This window comes from Erinaceus europaeus, unplaced genomic scaffold (genome assembly GCF_950295315.1).
Source record: "Erinaceus europaeus unplaced genomic scaffold, mEriEur2.1 scaffold_740, whole genome shotgun sequence".
NCBI lineage: Eukaryota > Metazoa > Chordata > Mammalia > Eulipotyphla > Erinaceidae > Erinaceus > Erinaceus europaeus.
This window is the reverse complement of record NW_026647196.1, coordinates 46,859-64,480: the sequence shown is the minus strand read 5'-3', so window position 1 is coordinate 64,480 and position 17,622 is coordinate 46,859. Positions and strand designations below refer to the sequence as shown.

The 17,622-nt window shown below is 49.7% G+C and overlaps 2 protein-coding genes across 3 annotated transcripts; one reads left to right on the top strand and one right to left on the bottom strand.

Annotated features, from left to right (window-relative positions):
* Window positions 1-304: 304 nt before the first annotated feature.
* Window positions 305-10,839, bottom strand: LOC132536238 (calcium-responsive transactivator-like). The gene is made up of 3 exons (XM_060183806.1): window positions 10,506-10,839; window positions 970-1,046; window positions 305-464 (listed from the first exon to the last, which is right to left on the bottom strand). Exons 1-3 carry the CDS (start codon window positions 10,572-10,574, stop codon window positions 308-310), a joined length of 303 nt encoding a protein of 100 aa, XP_060039789.1. The 5' UTR covers window positions 10,575-10,839; the 3' UTR covers window positions 305-307.
* Window positions 10,840-11,054: 215 nt separating this feature from the next.
* Window positions 11,055-17,396, top strand: PSMA7 (proteasome 20S subunit alpha 7). Of its 2 annotated transcripts, none has more exons than XM_007520302.3 (7): window positions 11,055-11,188; window positions 13,917-14,043; window positions 14,838-14,962; window positions 15,505-15,627; window positions 16,122-16,241; window positions 16,778-16,840; window positions 17,171-17,396. In XM_007520302.3, the coding sequence occupies exons 1-7, from the start codon at window positions 11,093-11,095 to the stop codon at window positions 17,261-17,263; spliced, it is 747 nt and encodes a 248-aa protein (XP_007520364.1). In that variant the 5' UTR covers window positions 11,055-11,092; the 3' UTR covers window positions 17,264-17,396. The 2 variants fall into 2 exon arrangements, with proteins under 2 accessions (XP_007520364.1, XP_060039788.1); XM_060183805.1 differs by lacking the exon at window positions 11,055-11,188 and adding an exon at window positions 11,760-11,870.
* Window positions 17,397-17,622: the final 226 nt, after the last annotated feature.

Sequence of the window (17,622 nt, the reverse complement as noted above, 5' to 3'; positions counted from 1 at the left end):
CCACTATGCTGTCTCCCCAGCCTGACTAGGCTTTCTTTCTTTCCTTTTAATTTTTGTTTTTGAATCATAACTGTCATGCTCACAGGTGATTTTTCTAAGCTTCTCAGCAGGACTCCCAATAGCAGAGGTGCTGAGCCTCTTCCAGTTCGCCCTGAGATTGCTTCCCACTCTTGTGTGGCTTATAAACTCTTCGGACGCTCCTGTCTTTGCTTAAGCAGCCAATGACAGTTTTTCTGATGCAGCTGGTCCTTGATCATTGCTTATGGGTCACCTTATCTATTTCAGGTTAATATTCAGACCTCTCTCCCTACCCTGAAAATGTGTCTAGACCATGATGGATAAGGGTGAGGAGCCCCCCACCCCATGTGTGGGCACTCACTGCAGGGAGCAGGGACTGCATGTTCTGGTTGGAGTCCGCGATCGTGGCCAGATAGACCAGGTTCCGGTGCAGGATCTGTTGGTACCTGCAGGTGAGAGGCATGTGTGGATGAGCTCACCTGCCTGTCAGAAACTAAAGTGAAGGGTATCTGGGACCGACCTGCCATGCAGCAGACCCCATGGAGGCACTGACCTAGAAAATACACAAGGACAGGGCAGGCAGCAGAGAGCTCTGGAGCTCAGGCAGAATATAGACTTCCACATGAAGACAAAGCACAAAAGAGACTGAGACTGTAGCCAAGGGAGGAATGCCACCAGGTCTGTTCATATAGTGAAGATGGGCTTGGCATGGAGTGGAGGGAAATGTATGAGGAGGCAGAGACTGAGGTAGCACTGAACAGAAGGGGGCTTCAGGGAGCAAGCCTTTCTCCAGCTGACTCAACACCAGGCTAACAGGAAGAGAGAGAAAACTCAGTTAACTGAGGAGCAGCCTGGATAGGTCTGACTGTCAGCTTTTGAACCCACACTGTGTGGCCCTGGGTCTCCTGCCACAGAACACCCCACCCTACTTGGAAGAGCAGGGACACTCACTGGGTGCACTCAGCAGTCTTGCCCTTGCTCTGGTAGTCCAGGATGCATTGTATCAGGTGGTGGTTCTCATCCAGCATCTGAAAGGGAAGCAAACAGGACTCAGTGACATGGGAACATGAGGTAGAGGGTAGTACCTGCTGGAGGTCCACCAAGCCAGATGCAGTCACTTACTAGACTGACAGGGACTGTCTGTGTTTTGAGTCCCACTGTGAAAGTGTCACCACTGCTGCAGCCTCAGCTGCAGGAGCATGTCCACTCCAGCTTCTTGTGATCATCTCTATCACAAGGGGTCAACCTCATTATCAGGGTAGGGTCCAGGGTCATTGCTCACCTTGGACATGAACATCTATGGCCCATATGATTTATCTTTCAGAGCCCTCGACCAGAGGGGTTGGAAGGACAAAGAGTCCATAACAAGAATATTAGGGCCCTGGCTCAGAGCCCCATCTGCCATGGTGTTGAGACCCCAAAGCTACAACCACACTGAACAGGCACTCTGGGGTGAGTGGGGGAAGGCAGCTCTAAGGATCACAGAGACCCACAAAAATCACCATCCCAGACAGCCTTGGGAGACCAAGAGGAGGTTCTGGACAGGAGAGAGGAAGGCCTAGGAAGTGTGAGGGGCCTGGGGGGAAGCACAGCATCAAGCAGGTTCAATGTGAGCCGCTCCCCGCCTGGATGTAAAGGGATGGAGAACCTAACCCTGCCTGCCATGAACTTCCCCTGCTCTTTGAGGGGGCACAAGGGGGTGGGAGGCAGCTGAATCAAGTCTTACTAAAGATCTACTACAGCGCTGCTTTCCACAGCAATAGGCACCCCAAAACTCACTGAAGGAAACGCCTATGCCTTTTGTCTCCCCAGTGTACCCAGTCAGCTTGGCTACAGGAAGGTCCCCTGGCAGGCTCAGCTCTACTGGCTCCTTAGTGGTCAAGGCATTGGCAGCAAAGACCACCCACTACTGTGCCATCAGCTAGTGACCCAGCACACTGTTCCCTAAAGGGTGAGCCTATCCATAGGAAGGGGAAGGGGGAGGCAACAGATACAGACCAGAATGGTCTGGCCATGCCACCAGAAGACCCAAGTCCACGCCTGGCCCTCTACCTCTCAGTATTCACAGTGGCAGATTTGGCTTTCCTTAAGTCATAACCTCTTCCTTCTGTTTTTCTTTCTTTTTTTAAAAAATATTTTATTTATTAATGAGGAAGATTGGAAGAGAGAGAGAAAGAACCAGACATTCACTCTGGTACATGTGCTGCCAGGGATTGAACTCAGGACCTCATGCTTGAGAGTCCATTGCTTTTATCCACTGCACCACCTCCCGGACCACCTTTCTTTCTTTTTTAAGCAGAGCTCTGCTCAGCTGTAGCTTAAGGTGATTAAACCTGGGAATTCATAGCCCCAGGAAGAAAGTTACTTGCAAAACAATTATGCTGTTTCCCAGGATGGCCCTTTTTTCCCACCTTGACCAGAGACTGGGGGCCACCAGGGGGCACTATGGGCTAGGAGCTGCTGCTCAGAGGAAGGCACAGGTGAAGGGTGTTAAACAAAGAAAAGGGCTTTCCTCCCAATTTGAAAAAGTTATGAGTGACTTCTTCCTTTCCCTGGAGAATCACCCTTTAAAGGCTTCATAGCTTTTATTTTCCTGGTTCCTAATTCCCCAGGCAGGAATTACTTTCCAGGGACACAAAATACCTAAAACATGCCCTGCATAGCTTCAATGGGGGGGTGGGGGGTGGCAAGTGGCCAATGGCAGATCACTTAGGCAAACTGTAGCATAACCACCCAAGGAAATCTTAACCAGCCAGACGATATTTTTGTAGCTTGTATTAAACAATACAAATGTACTTTTAGGATTAAAAAAAAAAAGCCAGAGTTGTATTTCAACTAAGTTAAAGGGGACATAATTTGTCAGCTTGAAGATGGGCTGGATGGATATGTGCCAAGCTCCAAACCCTTGAAGACCTGTTTAGTGAGCACAGGAAAAAACAGATCATCACTCCAAGAACAAATAGAACAGGGAACAAGATGACAGTAGCAGGAGTGGGACTCTAGGATAGAAAGCAGAATGATGAATGAATTGGCAGACCCCAAGATGCCCAGTGTGACACAGAAGAACTCACAGGTCTGGTAAGGTTGAGGTTCCAAACCTACCTCACTGCTCATCTCTGGGGGGGGGAGACAGGGGTGTGGTGGTAGCAGGGGTGGTGTCTCCAAGAAATGACCAACCCAGGAGGAAAGACTGAGAGGCTGAAGGTAGGAGGCACCTCCAAATGAAGTCTCTGACCAACCCAACCCTGGACAGAACCTTCTCTTGTCCTACGCTGGAGCCTGATATCCTGAGCAGGGAGGACACAAACAATTGAAGGAAGATTGTTGTTCAGACAAATCAGAATCACCCACAGAGCCTAAACCTGGAAGAAATAAAGACCATTCCAGAATGAAATTAACAAAGCGAAAACAAAGAAAGCTGCAGTCATTTTTTCTCATCCTGGGTTTGGTTCCTACACAACTCCACTGCCTGGTGGCTATTTTTCTTTCTCTTTTTTTCCCTACACATCATCTGCATCCAATTTCTTTTGAGAGAGAGTGAGAGGGAGGAGAAAAGTACTGCTCCACCACTCATGAAGCTTTTCCCCCACATGGAGTCTGACAACATGTGCTCTTCCCGGTAAGTCACCACCATCTTATTACTAACATCCTCAAAAGATATAAGCAGTCATTGTAACTGCTTTTTGTCTTGTTTTGTTTTGCCTCCAGGGTTGTTGCTGGGGCTCGGTGCCCACACTACAAAGCCACTGCTCCTTGTGACCATTTTTTCCATTTTACTGGATAGGGCAGAGAAAAACTGAGGGAGGACGGAGTGATAGAGAGGGAGAAAGAGAAAGGTGGGGCACAAAACTTAGGTGGTGGGGACAGTGTGGAACCATACCCTGTCATAACTCTGTAAATTACTATGAAAATCACATATATAAAAGAATGGTTCATATTTCATATACCTTTTCTCAGGAAATCATAAAAGGATGCAGTTTGCAAAACCAAAGTAGGAAAAGTCAGACAGTCCAACACAAAAGAAGTTAAAATAAAAATTGGGGCAATGATAGAAGACAGTCACTCAGAAGAAAAGACCATCTCCAGCAAACACAGGACTAGGCAAGAATCATATGGCCCAGCATGGAGTATCACTTCTTTTTTAAATTTTTAAAAAGTATTTTTATTTATTCATTACTGGATAGAGACAGAAATTGAGAGGGGAGGGAGTGACAGAGAGGGAGAGAAACAGAGAGACACCTGTAGCCTTGCTTCACCACTTGTGAAGCTTTCCACCTATAGGTAGGGACCAGGACCTTGAACCCAGGCCCTTGTGTACTGTAACGTGCGCTCAACCAGATGCACCACCACCTGGCTCTTGGATATCATTTGTATCAAAATGCCAATGCCAAGGTGAATTGAACTCCAACCAGGAGCTATCTTTCCAGGAGGACAATGAGTAGGGAATGGCACACAAAGGAGAGAAACCCCTATTTTACATCACCATCCTATGAGATCAACAGATGTTACAAACAATATTTGTGTCTCTCATCAAACTATGTTCAAGCCCTAATTCTTACTATTATGACTACTAGGTATGGCCTTTGGGAGGGGAGGTGTTTAGATGAGGTCACAGAGTGGGATCCCACAATGAATTAGTAGTGTCCTTTTTTTTTTTTTGCCTGCAGGGTTATTTATCACTGGGGCTCGGTGCCATGAATCCACTGCTCCTGGAGGCCATTTTTTCCCCTTTTGTTGCCCTTGTTGTTTTATCATTGTTGTGGTCATTATTATTATTATTGTTGTTGCTATTGTTGTTGTTGGATAGGACAGAAAGAAATGGAGAGAGGAGGGGAGACTGAGAGTGAAGTGAAGTGACTCCCCTGCAGCTGGGGAGCCAGGGGCTCAAACCAGGATCCTTATGCTGGTCCTTGCACTTCTCACCACATGTGCTTAACCTGCTACCACCCGACTCCCAGTAGTGTCTTTTTAAGAGGTGTCAGAACCCAGAGCTCCCTCTGCCATTTGAGGACATAGCAAGATGACCATCTGCAAGTGAGGAAGAGCAACTTCGAGAAACAAAGCTGCCAGCATCCTAATCGTACACTTGCAGTTTCCAGGCACTTTGGCAGCCTCCATGTAGCTGCCCAGTGTGTAGTATTTGGTTGTAGTAGCTGAAGTTACTCAGACACCAAGACTAAGAACATCCAAGAAGGAGCTTCTTGGTTCAGCAATGAGAGCAAGGAGGCAATGGAAAGTAAGAGTGTGGGGAAGAAGAGTGGCCCATACCTATATATAACACAACCACAGCACTATCTGATGCTTCCTGCCTGTGTATGTATAGCTTACATGAATACAAAATCTAGCCTGGAAACAAAAAAGTGATGGGGAAGGCAAGACTGTGAATATAGTGTTTATGGAAGTTTTTAAGAAAAGCAATGCTAATATCATGACTTAGCTTTAATAAAACAAGGAGAGGAGGTCGGGCGGTGGTGCACTGGGCACAAGGACCCGAGGAAGGATCCTGGTTTGAGCCCCCAGCTCCCTACCTGCAGGCGGGTCACTTCACAAGCAGTGAAGCAGGTCTGCAGGTGTCTTTCTATCTACCCCTCCTCTCTCAATTTCTGTCTTATCCAATAAAATGGGGAAAAACGGCTGCCAAGAACAGTGGATTCATAGTGTATTATTCCTGAGGCTTAGTACTTGTATGATAAATTCACTGTTCCCAGCAATCATTTTTTTATTTTATTATTACTTTATTTTATTTTTTATCCCAGAGCACTGCTCAGCTCTGGCTTATGGTGGTACAGGGGACTGAACCTGGGATTTTGGAGCCTCAGGCATGAGAGTCTGTTTGCATAACCATTATGCTATCTACTCCTGCCCCAGTTTTTTCCTTTTTGTCTTTTTCTTTTTTGCCTCCAGGGTTATCACTGGGGCTTAGTGTTGGCACTATGAATCCACCGCTCTTGGTGGCCATTTTTTCCATTGTATTAGACATGACGAGAGAAACTGAGAGAGGAGAGGGAGATAGAGAGGGAGAGAGAAAGATGGATATCTGCAGATCTGTTTCACTGCTTGTGAAGCTACCCCCCCTGCAGGTGGGGAGATGGGGGCTCAAACTGGGATCCTTGCATGGGTCCCTGTGCTTAGTACTATGTGCACTTAACCCGGTGAGCCACCGCCTGGTCCCCGCTGTCTTTGCTTTTTATTCTGCTATTAGGATAGAAAGAGAGAAAGAGGGAGTCGGGCAGTGGTGTAGCGGGTTAAGCGCACGTGGTACAAAGCGCAAGGACCAGAGTAAGGATCCCAGTTCGAGCCTCCAGCTTCCCATCTGCAGAGGAGTCACTTCACAAGCAGTGAAGCAGGTCTGCAGGTGTCTATCTTTCTCTCCCCCTCTTCTCTCCATTTCTTTCTGCCCTGTCCAACAACAACATCAACAATAAAACAACAAAGGCAACAAAGGGAATAAATATTTCAAAAAAGAAAGAAAGGAAGAAAGGAAGAAAGAAAGAAAGAAAGAAAAAGAAAGAAAGACAGACAGAAACAGAGCAAGAGAGGGGTAGAGTTCCACAGCTCATGGAGTTTCCCTCCTGCAGGTTGGGCCTAGAGGCTCAAACCCAGGTCCTCGCACATGGTAACTTGTGTACTTTTCCAGCTGTGCCACCACCTGGATTGTGCTTCCATAACATGGCTATTGTAAATAGTGCACCTATGAACATAAGGTTGCATACATCCTTTCAAATTAGTGTTTTATGCTATTTGGATGTAGACTAGGAGCGGTGTTGCTGGATCATAAGGTATCTCCCTTTTTATTTAATAACTGACTTAAAAAACTTTTTTTATTATGTAATTTTCCCCCCTTTGTTGCCCTTGTTGTTTATCATCGTTGTTGTTATTGGGTAGGACAGAGAGAAATGGAGAAAGGAGGGGAAGACAGAGAGGGGGAGAGAAAGATAGACACCTGCAGACCTGCTTCACTGCCTGTGAAGGGACCCCTTGCAGGTGGGGAGCTGGGGGCTCGAACCAGGATCCTTAAAGTCGGTCTTTGCGCTTTGCACTACCTGCACTTAACCCACTATGCCACTGCCTGGCTCCCTAATAACTGATTTTTAAAAAGACTGAAATTACTCTGTGGTTGTCTGAGCTGGGCAGGATCAGAGACTCGTTGGCCTCTTCTCTTTACCTAGTCCATATCTAAGAGTGTGTGAATGTGATAGAGGGCTGAAATTGACCTCACCTGCATTGTTAAAAGTTCTACCTGTGGACATATTTACTGTTGTCTCCCATTGACTCAGCTGACTGACAGTGTAAGGTCTTGCCACACCAGAGGGCCAACCTCGTGTACTCTGCTTTCCTGGGAAGGCTGTACTTCAAGGCTTCAAGGATGACTTCAAAGAGAAAAGGAATGAGATTCATAATGTACATGGGTTGAAACCCCAGTGCCAGGCATGACGTTGGCTCTGAGGGCTGAACTGGTGAGTGACCTCAGGAGGCCCTTTGGTACTGAGTACACCATGTGAAGGATGTAAGACACTGCTGGTCAGGAAGGAACAGATATGGGTACACATCTGCTTTGAGCCATGTGGCAACAGCCTGTGGAGGTGATTCTGGCAGCAGGAGGTGCCTAGGATGTCTGAGCTGAAGCTGAAAGGCTGACCAAGGGCCCAGAGGGGCAGCCTAAGTGGAGGGCACAGACTGTGCACATGGGAAAGAGCTGGACCTGGCCAGAGACAGAGGCAATTCTAGGAAGCTGGTCCAAGGAACTCAGATCAAGTGTGCTCAGCAGAGAGAAGGGAACTTTTGGAACTACAACCTGTGCTGACTGCATAGGCTGGATGGAATGGACAAAGAGCACATCTGTTCTAGTTCTATAACAAGTACCTCCACACTCTGGGCTGGCAGGGCTTACTGCTGGGTCAGCTGGGCTACTGTGTCTCTATTCCCATGTGGTCCTTCTGGGAATCTCATGCTCCAGAACAACCCAGTTCTAAGTGTTTGTTAAGTCTCTACTTAGTCTCACTAGTCAGAGTCAAACCCATAGTCCAAGAGGAAGCTGAAAGATGCCACTCCTTGGATGTTGGTTCTACAACAATCTGTAAGAAGAGGTTACACTTGGCCATAGGAAACCAACGGTTTCATAAGGTGGCACCTGGCAGGGAGGCCAGGCTAGCAAGGAGGTGGTATGGGGACAAGGCCTGGGTGAATGAGGGATAAAGCCATAGGGTGCAGAGAATGGGGAGAGGAAGGATTGGGAGTCCCAGAGTCCAGAGTGGGGAAACAAGGCTGGGGTTACAAGGGAGGAACTTGGCAGGGATTTCTGAGGGGGGCCAGTCTCACAACAGCCTGGATTGTAGTTTGGAAAAAGAGGGCTCACTGACACATCGGCAGTGTCTCAGGTCATCATGGACAAAAGGTCCCTTGCAAAATCCTTGCACTATTCTTTTTAGTCACAAAGATCCCATTGAAGCAGGAAGATGTTCAAAAGTAGGTAAAGTTCAGGTAGCCCCAGAGCTATGTGGGCCCCCTGCTGTCTCCCTGTGCCTGCTCCTGCCCCTCCTACCCAAGACCCAAGAACCAGCCTAAGCTCTCTGTCCCCATGTCCCCACACTCACTACCATTTGCACACCCAAAATCATGTGTTCCACTGATCGATATGGTGCCCTTGGGATTATCTCATATCAGCACTAAGAGATGTCACCTTGCTGGGCTTCAGAGGATCCCAGAATATGGACAAACACAGGTATTCAGTGGTCCTCCAGGGATGTGAAAGACAGACCCCCTAATAGTCATGAGAAGTGGCTGGTAAGGCATCACCAGAGGGTCCACCAGCTTGGGAGCTTTGCCACATCCTCCTGCCCTCATTCCTAGAGTGACCCTGCTCCTGGCTCTGGCAATCATCCAGCAGAGGGGGTGAGATGGAGGCCACAGTTCTGAACATTTCCCCAGCTGCAGAAGTGGTGAGGGCATGGTTCCCACTCCCAGGGCCGACACACACACCCAGAATCTCAGGAAGAGCAGACCCTGCAGTGCATTCCTACCTATGTGTGAAACCTCCCCCACCCCCAGCCCCCAACACACACACTTAAGAGGATTCTACCCATGTGAGCAAAGACACAGCAAACACTGTCATCCTCCTTAGGTCTGAGGTCCCTTCCTGTTCTAAGCACTAGGGTGTCCTAAAAGCAGCAGGGCAAATTCTTCCTAGAAAAAACTTCATCCTGAAATGGGTGTCCCACCACACCCACACTGTCTGCATGCCTTACACTCCTGCAGCTGCCTCCTCTCTAGGTACCTCTCAGTCTGCTACTGGGATCTTCCTTTGGGAGAGCACCCACAGACTTTGCTCAAGTATACCCCAAGATGCACCCCACAAAAATCTTCAACTGAAAAGGAATTTCCCATTCAAAAGGGGACTCAAAACTCATGGGGACCAGTGTAACAGAAGCCTTCTAGGGGTCAAAGGCAGTGCAGCAAAGTTCTGCACCATGTCCAGTCGAGTGGAGCACGCCATCCAGGGAGGGGGCGCAGGGGTCATCAGAGTGAAGTCGTTTATGGGAGTAACAGACTCATGGAAACCAAGGAAGACTGCCCTTGAACATTCAAGAAAGGGGCTATTTCTTCTGTACGTGTCTTTTAAAGAGAAACAGCAAACTTTACATCACAATTTCAAAAACGTAAAGCTTCTGTTAGTGGTTCCCCAAAACCAAGGTAAATGTTATCGCCGAAAAACCAGAACGCCAAACTTTTAAGACATGGGAAAAGCTGAAGAGAGTCTGTAAAGTTTCTATCAGATGAGAAAGCTAGTCATGCTGTCGCGGTGGAAAAAAACAAAACAAACGACTTGACAGCGGAATAAGGGCCGTGCAGCTTCAGCCTGCAGGTCTACCGCTAAGTTTCATGCGCCTCATGGGGTTTGGGGCTGCGAGAACCCGCCTCACACTCGGCCGCATCTCTTTGTGCCTCAGCGCTCGCACCTCCGCAGAGCTCGGGGTCCCCGCCTTGAGCTCCAACCCGCCTGAGAGCTGAGCTCCGAGACTGCACCACCTCCGTCCCCAGCCAAGCTGCCAGTGGGTGCAACGAATCTCTGTCCTGCTACCCCTGCTACCTCGGGGTGGCAGGTGCCCCCTTGACTCGGGGAGCCCGGCTTGACTCGGCAGACACCCCCTAGCGGACCTCCGGGCCTGCCTCCCGGTGCCCCTGCCCGCGACCCGCCGCGGCACCTGCAGGCCCTGCCGCCCCGGAGTCCCCAGGGGGCGGGTCCGCACAGTGTCCGGTGTGGCCAGCGGACAGCACCCACCGGCTGCCCGGGCCCGCCACCCTGCGGCTCTGCCAGCGGCCCCAACACCCGGACGAAGCTGACCCAAGCGGGCGGCGGAGCGCTCCCGGGGCCGCGTGCGGGGCCAGGGCCCCGGCTTTGTTCGCGCCCCACGCCCGCCCGCTGCCCGCCGCCCGCGCCCCGGCCCCGCGCGGCCCCGCGGCTACCCCCGCGCCCCGGTCCGGCCCACCTTCTGAATGGTTTGCTGCGTGACCTCTCCTTTGCCCCTCGGTCGTGCGGACGCGAAAGCCACCGACATGGTCACGGGCGCAGGCTCAGCCCGAGATCATCGGGGCTTATTCTCCGGCTGCGCTAGGTGGCCCGAAGCGCTCATTCTCCGCAGTCGCTGAGGGCGGAGGGGAGACGGGGGGCGCCGCGCAGTGGGCTCGCCCGTCCGGTCACCGCCAAACCGCCTCGGGGCTCTGGGAGCCGTCTTCCAGAGAGCTACCACCTCCGAAGACGCAGCTCTACGCTGTGCCCCCCGACATTTGTCCGACTCCCCGTACCCATCGCTCCGCCGCCGCGAAACCGCCCCCCCCCCACGCTACTGCCAGTGGTTCGGCCCGGTCCCCGCCCCGGCGCGCGCCGGCACGTCCGCCTACGCCGCTTGACGCTACCTGACGCCTTACGCCGCCTTACGCCGGTAGCGCAGACCGCGGCGCCAAGGATTGGTGGGCGCGGGACGCCGGCGCAGCGGCGTCGTGAATCGCGAGCTGCGCGCCTCCGTGAGTGTGCGCTTTTGAGGAGGCCGTGGTCCGGGCCTCGCGCGCTGCCGGCATGAGCTACGACCGCGCTATCACCGTCTTCTCGCCCGACGGCCACCTCTTCCAAGTGGAGTACGCACAAGAGGCCGTGAAGAAGGGCTCCACCGCGGTGAGTGGCGCGCAGACAGACGGCGGGAGTGGGGCCCGGGCGGGCCTGGCGGCGCTGTTGAACCGAAGCAAAACAAAAACGAGCCGCTGTTTGGGGGGCCCGGCGAAGCCTCAGGGTGTGGGGACCCGGAGGCGAGGTTGTGGAGCACACGGAGGTCGGGGTGTGTGTGGTCGAGCAGGCCTGGGACGAGGGGGCGCGGCGCGGGGAGGCTGCGGCATTGAGGGGCTCGGGGAAACCCAAAGTGGGCGACTCCCGAGGAGGGGGAGGGTCCGTGGCTGGGGGCGCGCGGGGGCGGGGGTAGCGGGCTCGGGCTTAGGGGCGGCGCTTCCCGCAAGCGTGACCCGGCGCGTCGGCCCCTGGGGCGTGGCGCCTGCGACCTGCTGGGGTCCCCGAGTCCATCCCGCCTCGCGCAGCGCTGGCAGCGCGGGACCGGCCGCCTCCGCACTGGCAGGGGAGCGCTCGCCCTTTGTTCGTCGGCGTCGACAGGAGCGCGGTGGTTCCGGTTGGACACAGGTGATGTGGATGTAGCGACCGGAAACAAAAGGGTCACGTTTGTGGACGGTGGGTGTGTGGCTGGAGGACCGGCCGGGACAGAAACAGCCTGGTCGGGCTGGTGTCGCCGCGAGTGACTGTGAGGCGTCTCACAGGGAACTCGGACTGGTGCGCTGAGAAGTGCAGACGTGTGAGCTATAAGCCTCAAGTCGGTTTCTTTTTTCTTTCTTTTTTAATTAGAGACACCTCAGCCCTGCTTCGCCACTCGTGAAGCTGTTCCCCTGCATGTGGGGACCGGGGCCTGAACCTGGGCCCTTGTGCATTGTAATGTGAGCGCTCAACCAGGTGTGCCACCGCCTGGCCCCCAAAGCCAGTTTCCTTTTCGCTCTCCAGTGCCTGGAGTGCCTGATTGGCCCTGGAGACTTGGTTTGGTTGTGAGCTGGGCTGGGAACAGCAGGGCTGACTCCTCTCCAGCTCAGAAATATTTTCGTTTATAAACAAGTGGTGTAACTGAACTCCGCCAAAACAGCTTCAGTTAGGGATTTCCCCTTTTCTTTTTCCATCCAGATAAAGAGGAAGAAACACCATAATGCCTGGTAACATGGTGTTCCCATGTGGTGTCCGGGCCCAAACCTGGGCTGTGCACAGGGCAAGACACAAACCCTACCTGATGAACTGTCTCTTCAACCCAGCTCTGTGAATTTTAAAGTGTTTTTTGGGTCGGCAAAATAGTTTAATTGCATAGTGTACTACTTTGCCGTGTTTGCAACCCAGTTTTGAACCCAGACCCCACCACATTGAAGGAAGCTTCAGTGTGTGGTCGTTCCATCTATGAGCTCTCTCTAAAGACAATAAAGTACTTTTTATTTCTTGGGTAACTATTTTGAAGTTAGAGTCCAAAACCAACCTTGTTGTCTGCCTTTAAATTTGGACATTGGAGGAAGTATGGGCTGGCGTTGATCCTGGCTTTAACTCTTAGTGTTCCTGTTTCTTGCCACTTTTTTCTTGGAGGAAACTTTAGAGATTACTAAGACAGCATAAGAGTAAACTCTGAAACAAACCAACACCATTCCACCAGGAGGATTCTTACTCCAGGTCATTTGGCAATGATACTGACACTTCCTTGTCAGTGACTGTTGAGAGGTGTTGCTGGATTCTAGGGGTGAAGGTCAGCGATGAGCCTAAATAGGTGGGGACAGCAAAGCTGGGCAGTGTTCTGGTAGGAAACAGTAAAGTACAGGGGACAACAGAATAGCTTGTTCAAATGTACATGGTTCTTGGATTGAGAAATTCTGCTGTAAATGAAGAGGGGCATTTTGCCTTAAGTGATGACTAACTGGCCATCAGATGTCTCTGTCTGGTGTGTGTGTATTTTCCACCAGAGCACTGCTCTGCTCTGGCTTGTGGTGGTATAGGGAATTGAACCCCCACTTCATGCCACAGGCATGAAAGTCTTTTGTAACCATTACGCCATCTCCCTCCCCCACCCTTGTCTATTCTTAACCCTGCTGGGTCTTTGTGTCTACACAGTTGCGCCTCTCCTGGCAGACTTTTGTTTTCCTCTGGGGGAGCAGGAGGAGAAACATCACAGCACCACTCCATTGCTCATGAAGTTTCCCCTGTGCATGAGTGCTTCTGTATGGTAGCCATAGACTCATAGAGTCTTTGCACATAGCACTCTTCCTTCCTCCACTCTGCAGTATCTGCCACGGCTAGAGAGCCACTGACCTCCTAGTAACAGGCGAATTGTCCACCTGATAGCAAATCAGGTCCTTCTGTATGGCTATGCACACTGGTATGTTGTAGGAAAGAGTGGGATTTGGTCTAATTCAACAAAGACGCTTTGCTTCCAGAACATCAGGCTTAGAGTCCCTGTGTGCAACTCATTTCTGGATTAAAGTGATTACACTGATGTTCAGCGTGTTGTGATTATAACCATGTTCCAGCACTTTATTATTATTTTCTACCAGAACACTGCCCAGCTCTGGCTTGTGGGGTGGTGGTAGTGAATCTGGGACTTTGGAACTTCTGACATGAGGTTTACTTTGGATAACCATTATGCTATCTTCCCCACGCATTATAAAGGCACAGCAGGAGCGCTGATTCTTGACCAACTCAACCAGAGGTGGACCAATATCCTGGTGAACTAGGTGTTCACAGGACCATGTCTACTCTGCTCTGCCTGGTTCAGAACCTCAAGTCCCTCTGTTAAGTGCTATATTGCTTTTGATTGAAGGTTGGTGTGCGAGGAAAGGACATTGTTGTTCTTGGAGTGGAGAAGAAGTCAGTGGCCAAACTGCAGGATGAAAGAACCGTGCGGAAAATCTGTGCTCTGGATGACAATGTCTGCATGGCTTTTGCAGGTGAGTCTGGGCCTGTCCTGCACTCCATGGGCCTCAGGGAAGGCTGACACAGAGGGCTAATGGTGAGTAGACTGTCAGGAGAGATCAGAGTAGGGTACATGAAAATCACTTAAAAGTATAGATTTGGGTGGCTGGGTGGTGGCAAACTCAGTTGAGCACACACATACAGTGTGCAAGGACCTGGATTCTGACCCCACAGGCAGGGAGGAAACTTGACGAGTGAGGTAGTGCTACAGGTACCTCTCTCTTCCTATATCCCCCTTCTCTCTCAGTTTCTGTCTCTATCCAAAACTGATAAATAATAAATACATTAAAAGAGAGAATAGATGTGGGTTATTAAGAAGAGGATTGATACTGATTTAGGGGTTGGGGAACCTCTCCACTGCAGGTGGCTAAAGCATAAGGACTAAATGAATAAACACCAAGATGAGGGGTAAGGGAGGCTCCCTTCGACTGCGGGGCTTTCTGCAGCTAAGTAAAGGTAATGCAGATGACACTATTTCAGGCTTCAGTTTCCTCTCTCTGCATACTTAGTCTCAGAAGATTCCATTCCACCTACAATTTACCTTAACTATAATCTAATAGTTCTTGTACTTAACTTTCTCAAAAGGTCGGTAGTGCGTACTCCCACTTTTGGTCACTCCGAGTGACCTTAGGCTGGGTTACAGAGGACTGCTTCTACCTTTGCCAAAGGCTGATTGCTGTTCACTTGTATGGTCTATGGTGTACTCAGTGAGAGTGAATAGAGGTGGCTTTCTCATCACTGAGACAGGATTCTCTCTGTGACTTTGTAGGCCTCACTGCCGATGCAAGGATTGTCATTAACAGGGCTCGGGTGGAGTGCCAGAGCCACCGGCTAACTGTAGAGGACCCAGTCACTGTGGAGTATATTACTCGTTATATTGCCAGTCTGAAGCAGGTAGGTGCCCACTGCCCAGGTTCGGCGGCACTATTTTGGGAGCAGCATATTGGGAAAATCAGAAAGCCACTTGTTTCATGCCAGATCATTGTAAATTATGGCTCAACCATCTTGGTGTCATTGTTTTGCTCTCCTGTGGTGGTATGGGGTAGTCCAAATTCACATGGCGCTGGCTAGGGGCAGGGCAGACGGTTAGTTGTCTTTCCATTCTGAATATACGATCACCACAAAGTTTTGGGGAGGGACTGAAAGTGAGGTGCTAGTAATCTCTATAGCGGTTGTGCTGCTTGCTATCAAAAAATAGACCAAGGGGGCTTCCAGTGTTGCAATATGCAGTTCTGGTCACAGTTGTCCTGGGACTGCAGGAGGAAAGATGAAAACTGTCTTAATTACCTTTTTGAGAATAACCTAAAGTGGACTTAGTAATTATAAATGTCTTTATTCCCTTGCTAAAAGGAGATTGCTTTGGGTGTTGTGTTTTTATGGGGCGGGGGACTATCATGCCAAGGTGATGGTGCTGACCATGTTCATTTTCCTACCAGCGCTACACGCAGAGCAATGGGCGCAGGCCATTTGGCATCTCTGCCCTTATTGTGGGTTTTGACTTTGATGGCACCCCCAGGCTCTATCAGACTGACCCCTCGGGCACATACCATGCCTGGAAGGTGAGTTCCTGCAAAACAAAGGGGCTTTGGGTACTTTTAACAAAATGCTTTAGAGAGTGTCCACTGCGTATGCCTGTTTGTCCCACTTCTACCAACTTGGATGGCAGGGAGGGGTGTGTGTATGCACAAAACCCATTAAATGCTGTTTGGAAGAAAGACAAAGGCCAGTGAAATAAATAAGTAAATATATATACATATATATATGTGTATGTATGTATACACACACATAAGGATACACAGCAACAATTTAAAGGGGGGGGGCAACAAGAGGGAAAACAAATTTTCAAAAAAATATATTTTTTTAATCTTAAAAAAAAAGAATTAGCACCTACTTCAAATATTTTTGTGAAATGGAACCATAAGGGACCTGGGGATAGTGGTTCTCACCACTACTTACTGGAAATAGAGCAAGCCAGAGGCTGACTGGCCCACACAAGGGTGATTGGTTTTGACTGGCTCTGGATTATCCTACCCTGCACTATTTACCCTTCTAGGCCAATGCAATAGGCCGGGGAGCCAAATCAGTGCGTGAATTTCTAGAGAAGAATTATACTGATGAAGCTATTGAAACTGATGATCTGACCATTAAGCTGGTTATCAAGGCCCTTTTGGAAGTAAGTTGGTATTTGAAATCTGGAAAAGGCCACCAAGGCAGACATAGCATGGTGATGGTGTGGGGATTGGGTGAAGTGGGTGACACTATGGAATAACTAGTATCTAGACAGCAAAGAAGGAGGCTGTCAGGCCCCAAAGAGGTAAGTTTCTTCTTACTAGGAACACAGCTAATGAAGGTTAGAAGCAGGTGAGAGTTATTGCCCCACAGTCATCAGGCTTAAGCGACTGCAAAAGTCAGAGAATTCAAACTGGGGGTGGTGGTCAGGAGTTACTAGACTGTCAAGACTAGAAGAAGGGTGTGGAGAGGGACAGAAGAGAAGTGGTTGGGAGGAAAGGCTGCATGGAGGGGGGAAGACCTGCCGAAGTTTGGCTGCCAGGAGAAATTTAAGAGATGTCCCTGCAACTTCACACATTGATGTGCCATCAAGATAAAAGCTTTGGGGTGCCAGGACTTCGTGCACGCTACCAATCTTAGAGACTTAATAAAGCAATTTGAGGTGGGAGTGATGTCTGATGCTCTTCTCTTCCCTCCAAGGTGGTTCAGTCAGGTGGCAAAAATATTGAACTTGCTGTCATGAGGCGAGACCAACCACTCAAGGTAATGACCGAAAGGTTGCCTTCACCTGTGGAGGGTACCCAGCAAAGCTTACCATAGGTGTCTGAAAGAAAGCACTGCATTCAGTACTGATTTGTGTAGTTAAGAGGCGATGCCCATTTGTTTGGGCTGCTTTTCACGCTGCAGTTCTGCTGTTGCATTAGAGTAAAAGCAGCATGTCAGTTCCCTGTTTCGGGGATCACACCTGTACAGCCTTGTTTTCCTGTGGAAGCAGCAAAGATGCAGTCTGGCTGAGTCCATGAGCTCCCCTCATACGAGGTGGAGCAGTTCTGTGACCTGGAAGTTAACTCTACCTTTTTCCCCTGTTGATAGATCTTAAGTCCTGAAGAAATTGAGAAATATGTAGCTGAAATTGAAAAAGAAAAAGAAGAAAATGAAAAGAAGAAGCAAAAGAAAGCATCATGATGGATAAAACAGCTTGTAGTGATTTTTAAATTCAAATCATGGATGAGTCTCAAAACTGACTGTAGGCATTTCCATTCCATTTATCTGTAATGTCCAAGTGCCCTACAATAAACCTCTGTATTTTTTAACCTTTCTTTGGAGAATGAATATCTTTTGAGTGATTACTTTTTTTATTGCCACCAAGGTTGTCCCAGGGTTTGGTGCCAGCACTGATTTTATGTTGTTTGTTTTATATTTTATTACTTGATAATAATAAAGAGAGACATCTGCAAACCTGCTTTACTGCTCATGAATCTCCCCACCCATGCAAGTGAAATTGAGAGGGAAGGGGAAGATAAAGAGGGATAGCAAAAAAGAAA

What these genes read in the sequence shown, in the direction of transcription:
- LOC132536238 (XM_060183806.1), bottom strand. Translation starts at nt 10,574, where the DNA reads ATGTCGGTGGCTTTCGCGTCCGCACGACCGAGGGGCAAAGGAGAGGTC. An exon ending in CGCAGCAAACCATTCAGAAG is followed by an intron (nt 1,047 to 10,505) that starts GTGGGCCGGACC and finishes CTTCCCTTTCAG; the next exon opens with ATGCTGGATGAGAACCACCA. An exon ending in AAGACTGCTGAGTGCACCCA is followed by an intron (nt 465 to 969) that starts GTGAGTGTCCCT and finishes TCTCACCTGCAG; the next exon opens with GTACCAACAGATCCTGCACC.
- PSMA7 (XM_007520302.3), top strand. Translation starts at nt 11,093, where the DNA reads ATGAGCTACGACCGCGCTATCACCGTCTTCTCGCCCGACGGCCACCTC. An exon ending in TGTCTGCATGGCTTTTGCAG is followed by an intron (nt 14,044 to 14,837) that starts GTGAGTCTGGGC and finishes GTGACTTTGTAG; the next exon opens with GCCTCACTGCCGATGCAAGG. An exon ending in ATATTGCCAGTCTGAAGCAG is followed by an intron (nt 14,963 to 15,504) that starts GTAGGTGCCCAC and finishes TTTTCCTACCAG; the next exon opens with CGCTACACGCAGAGCAATGG.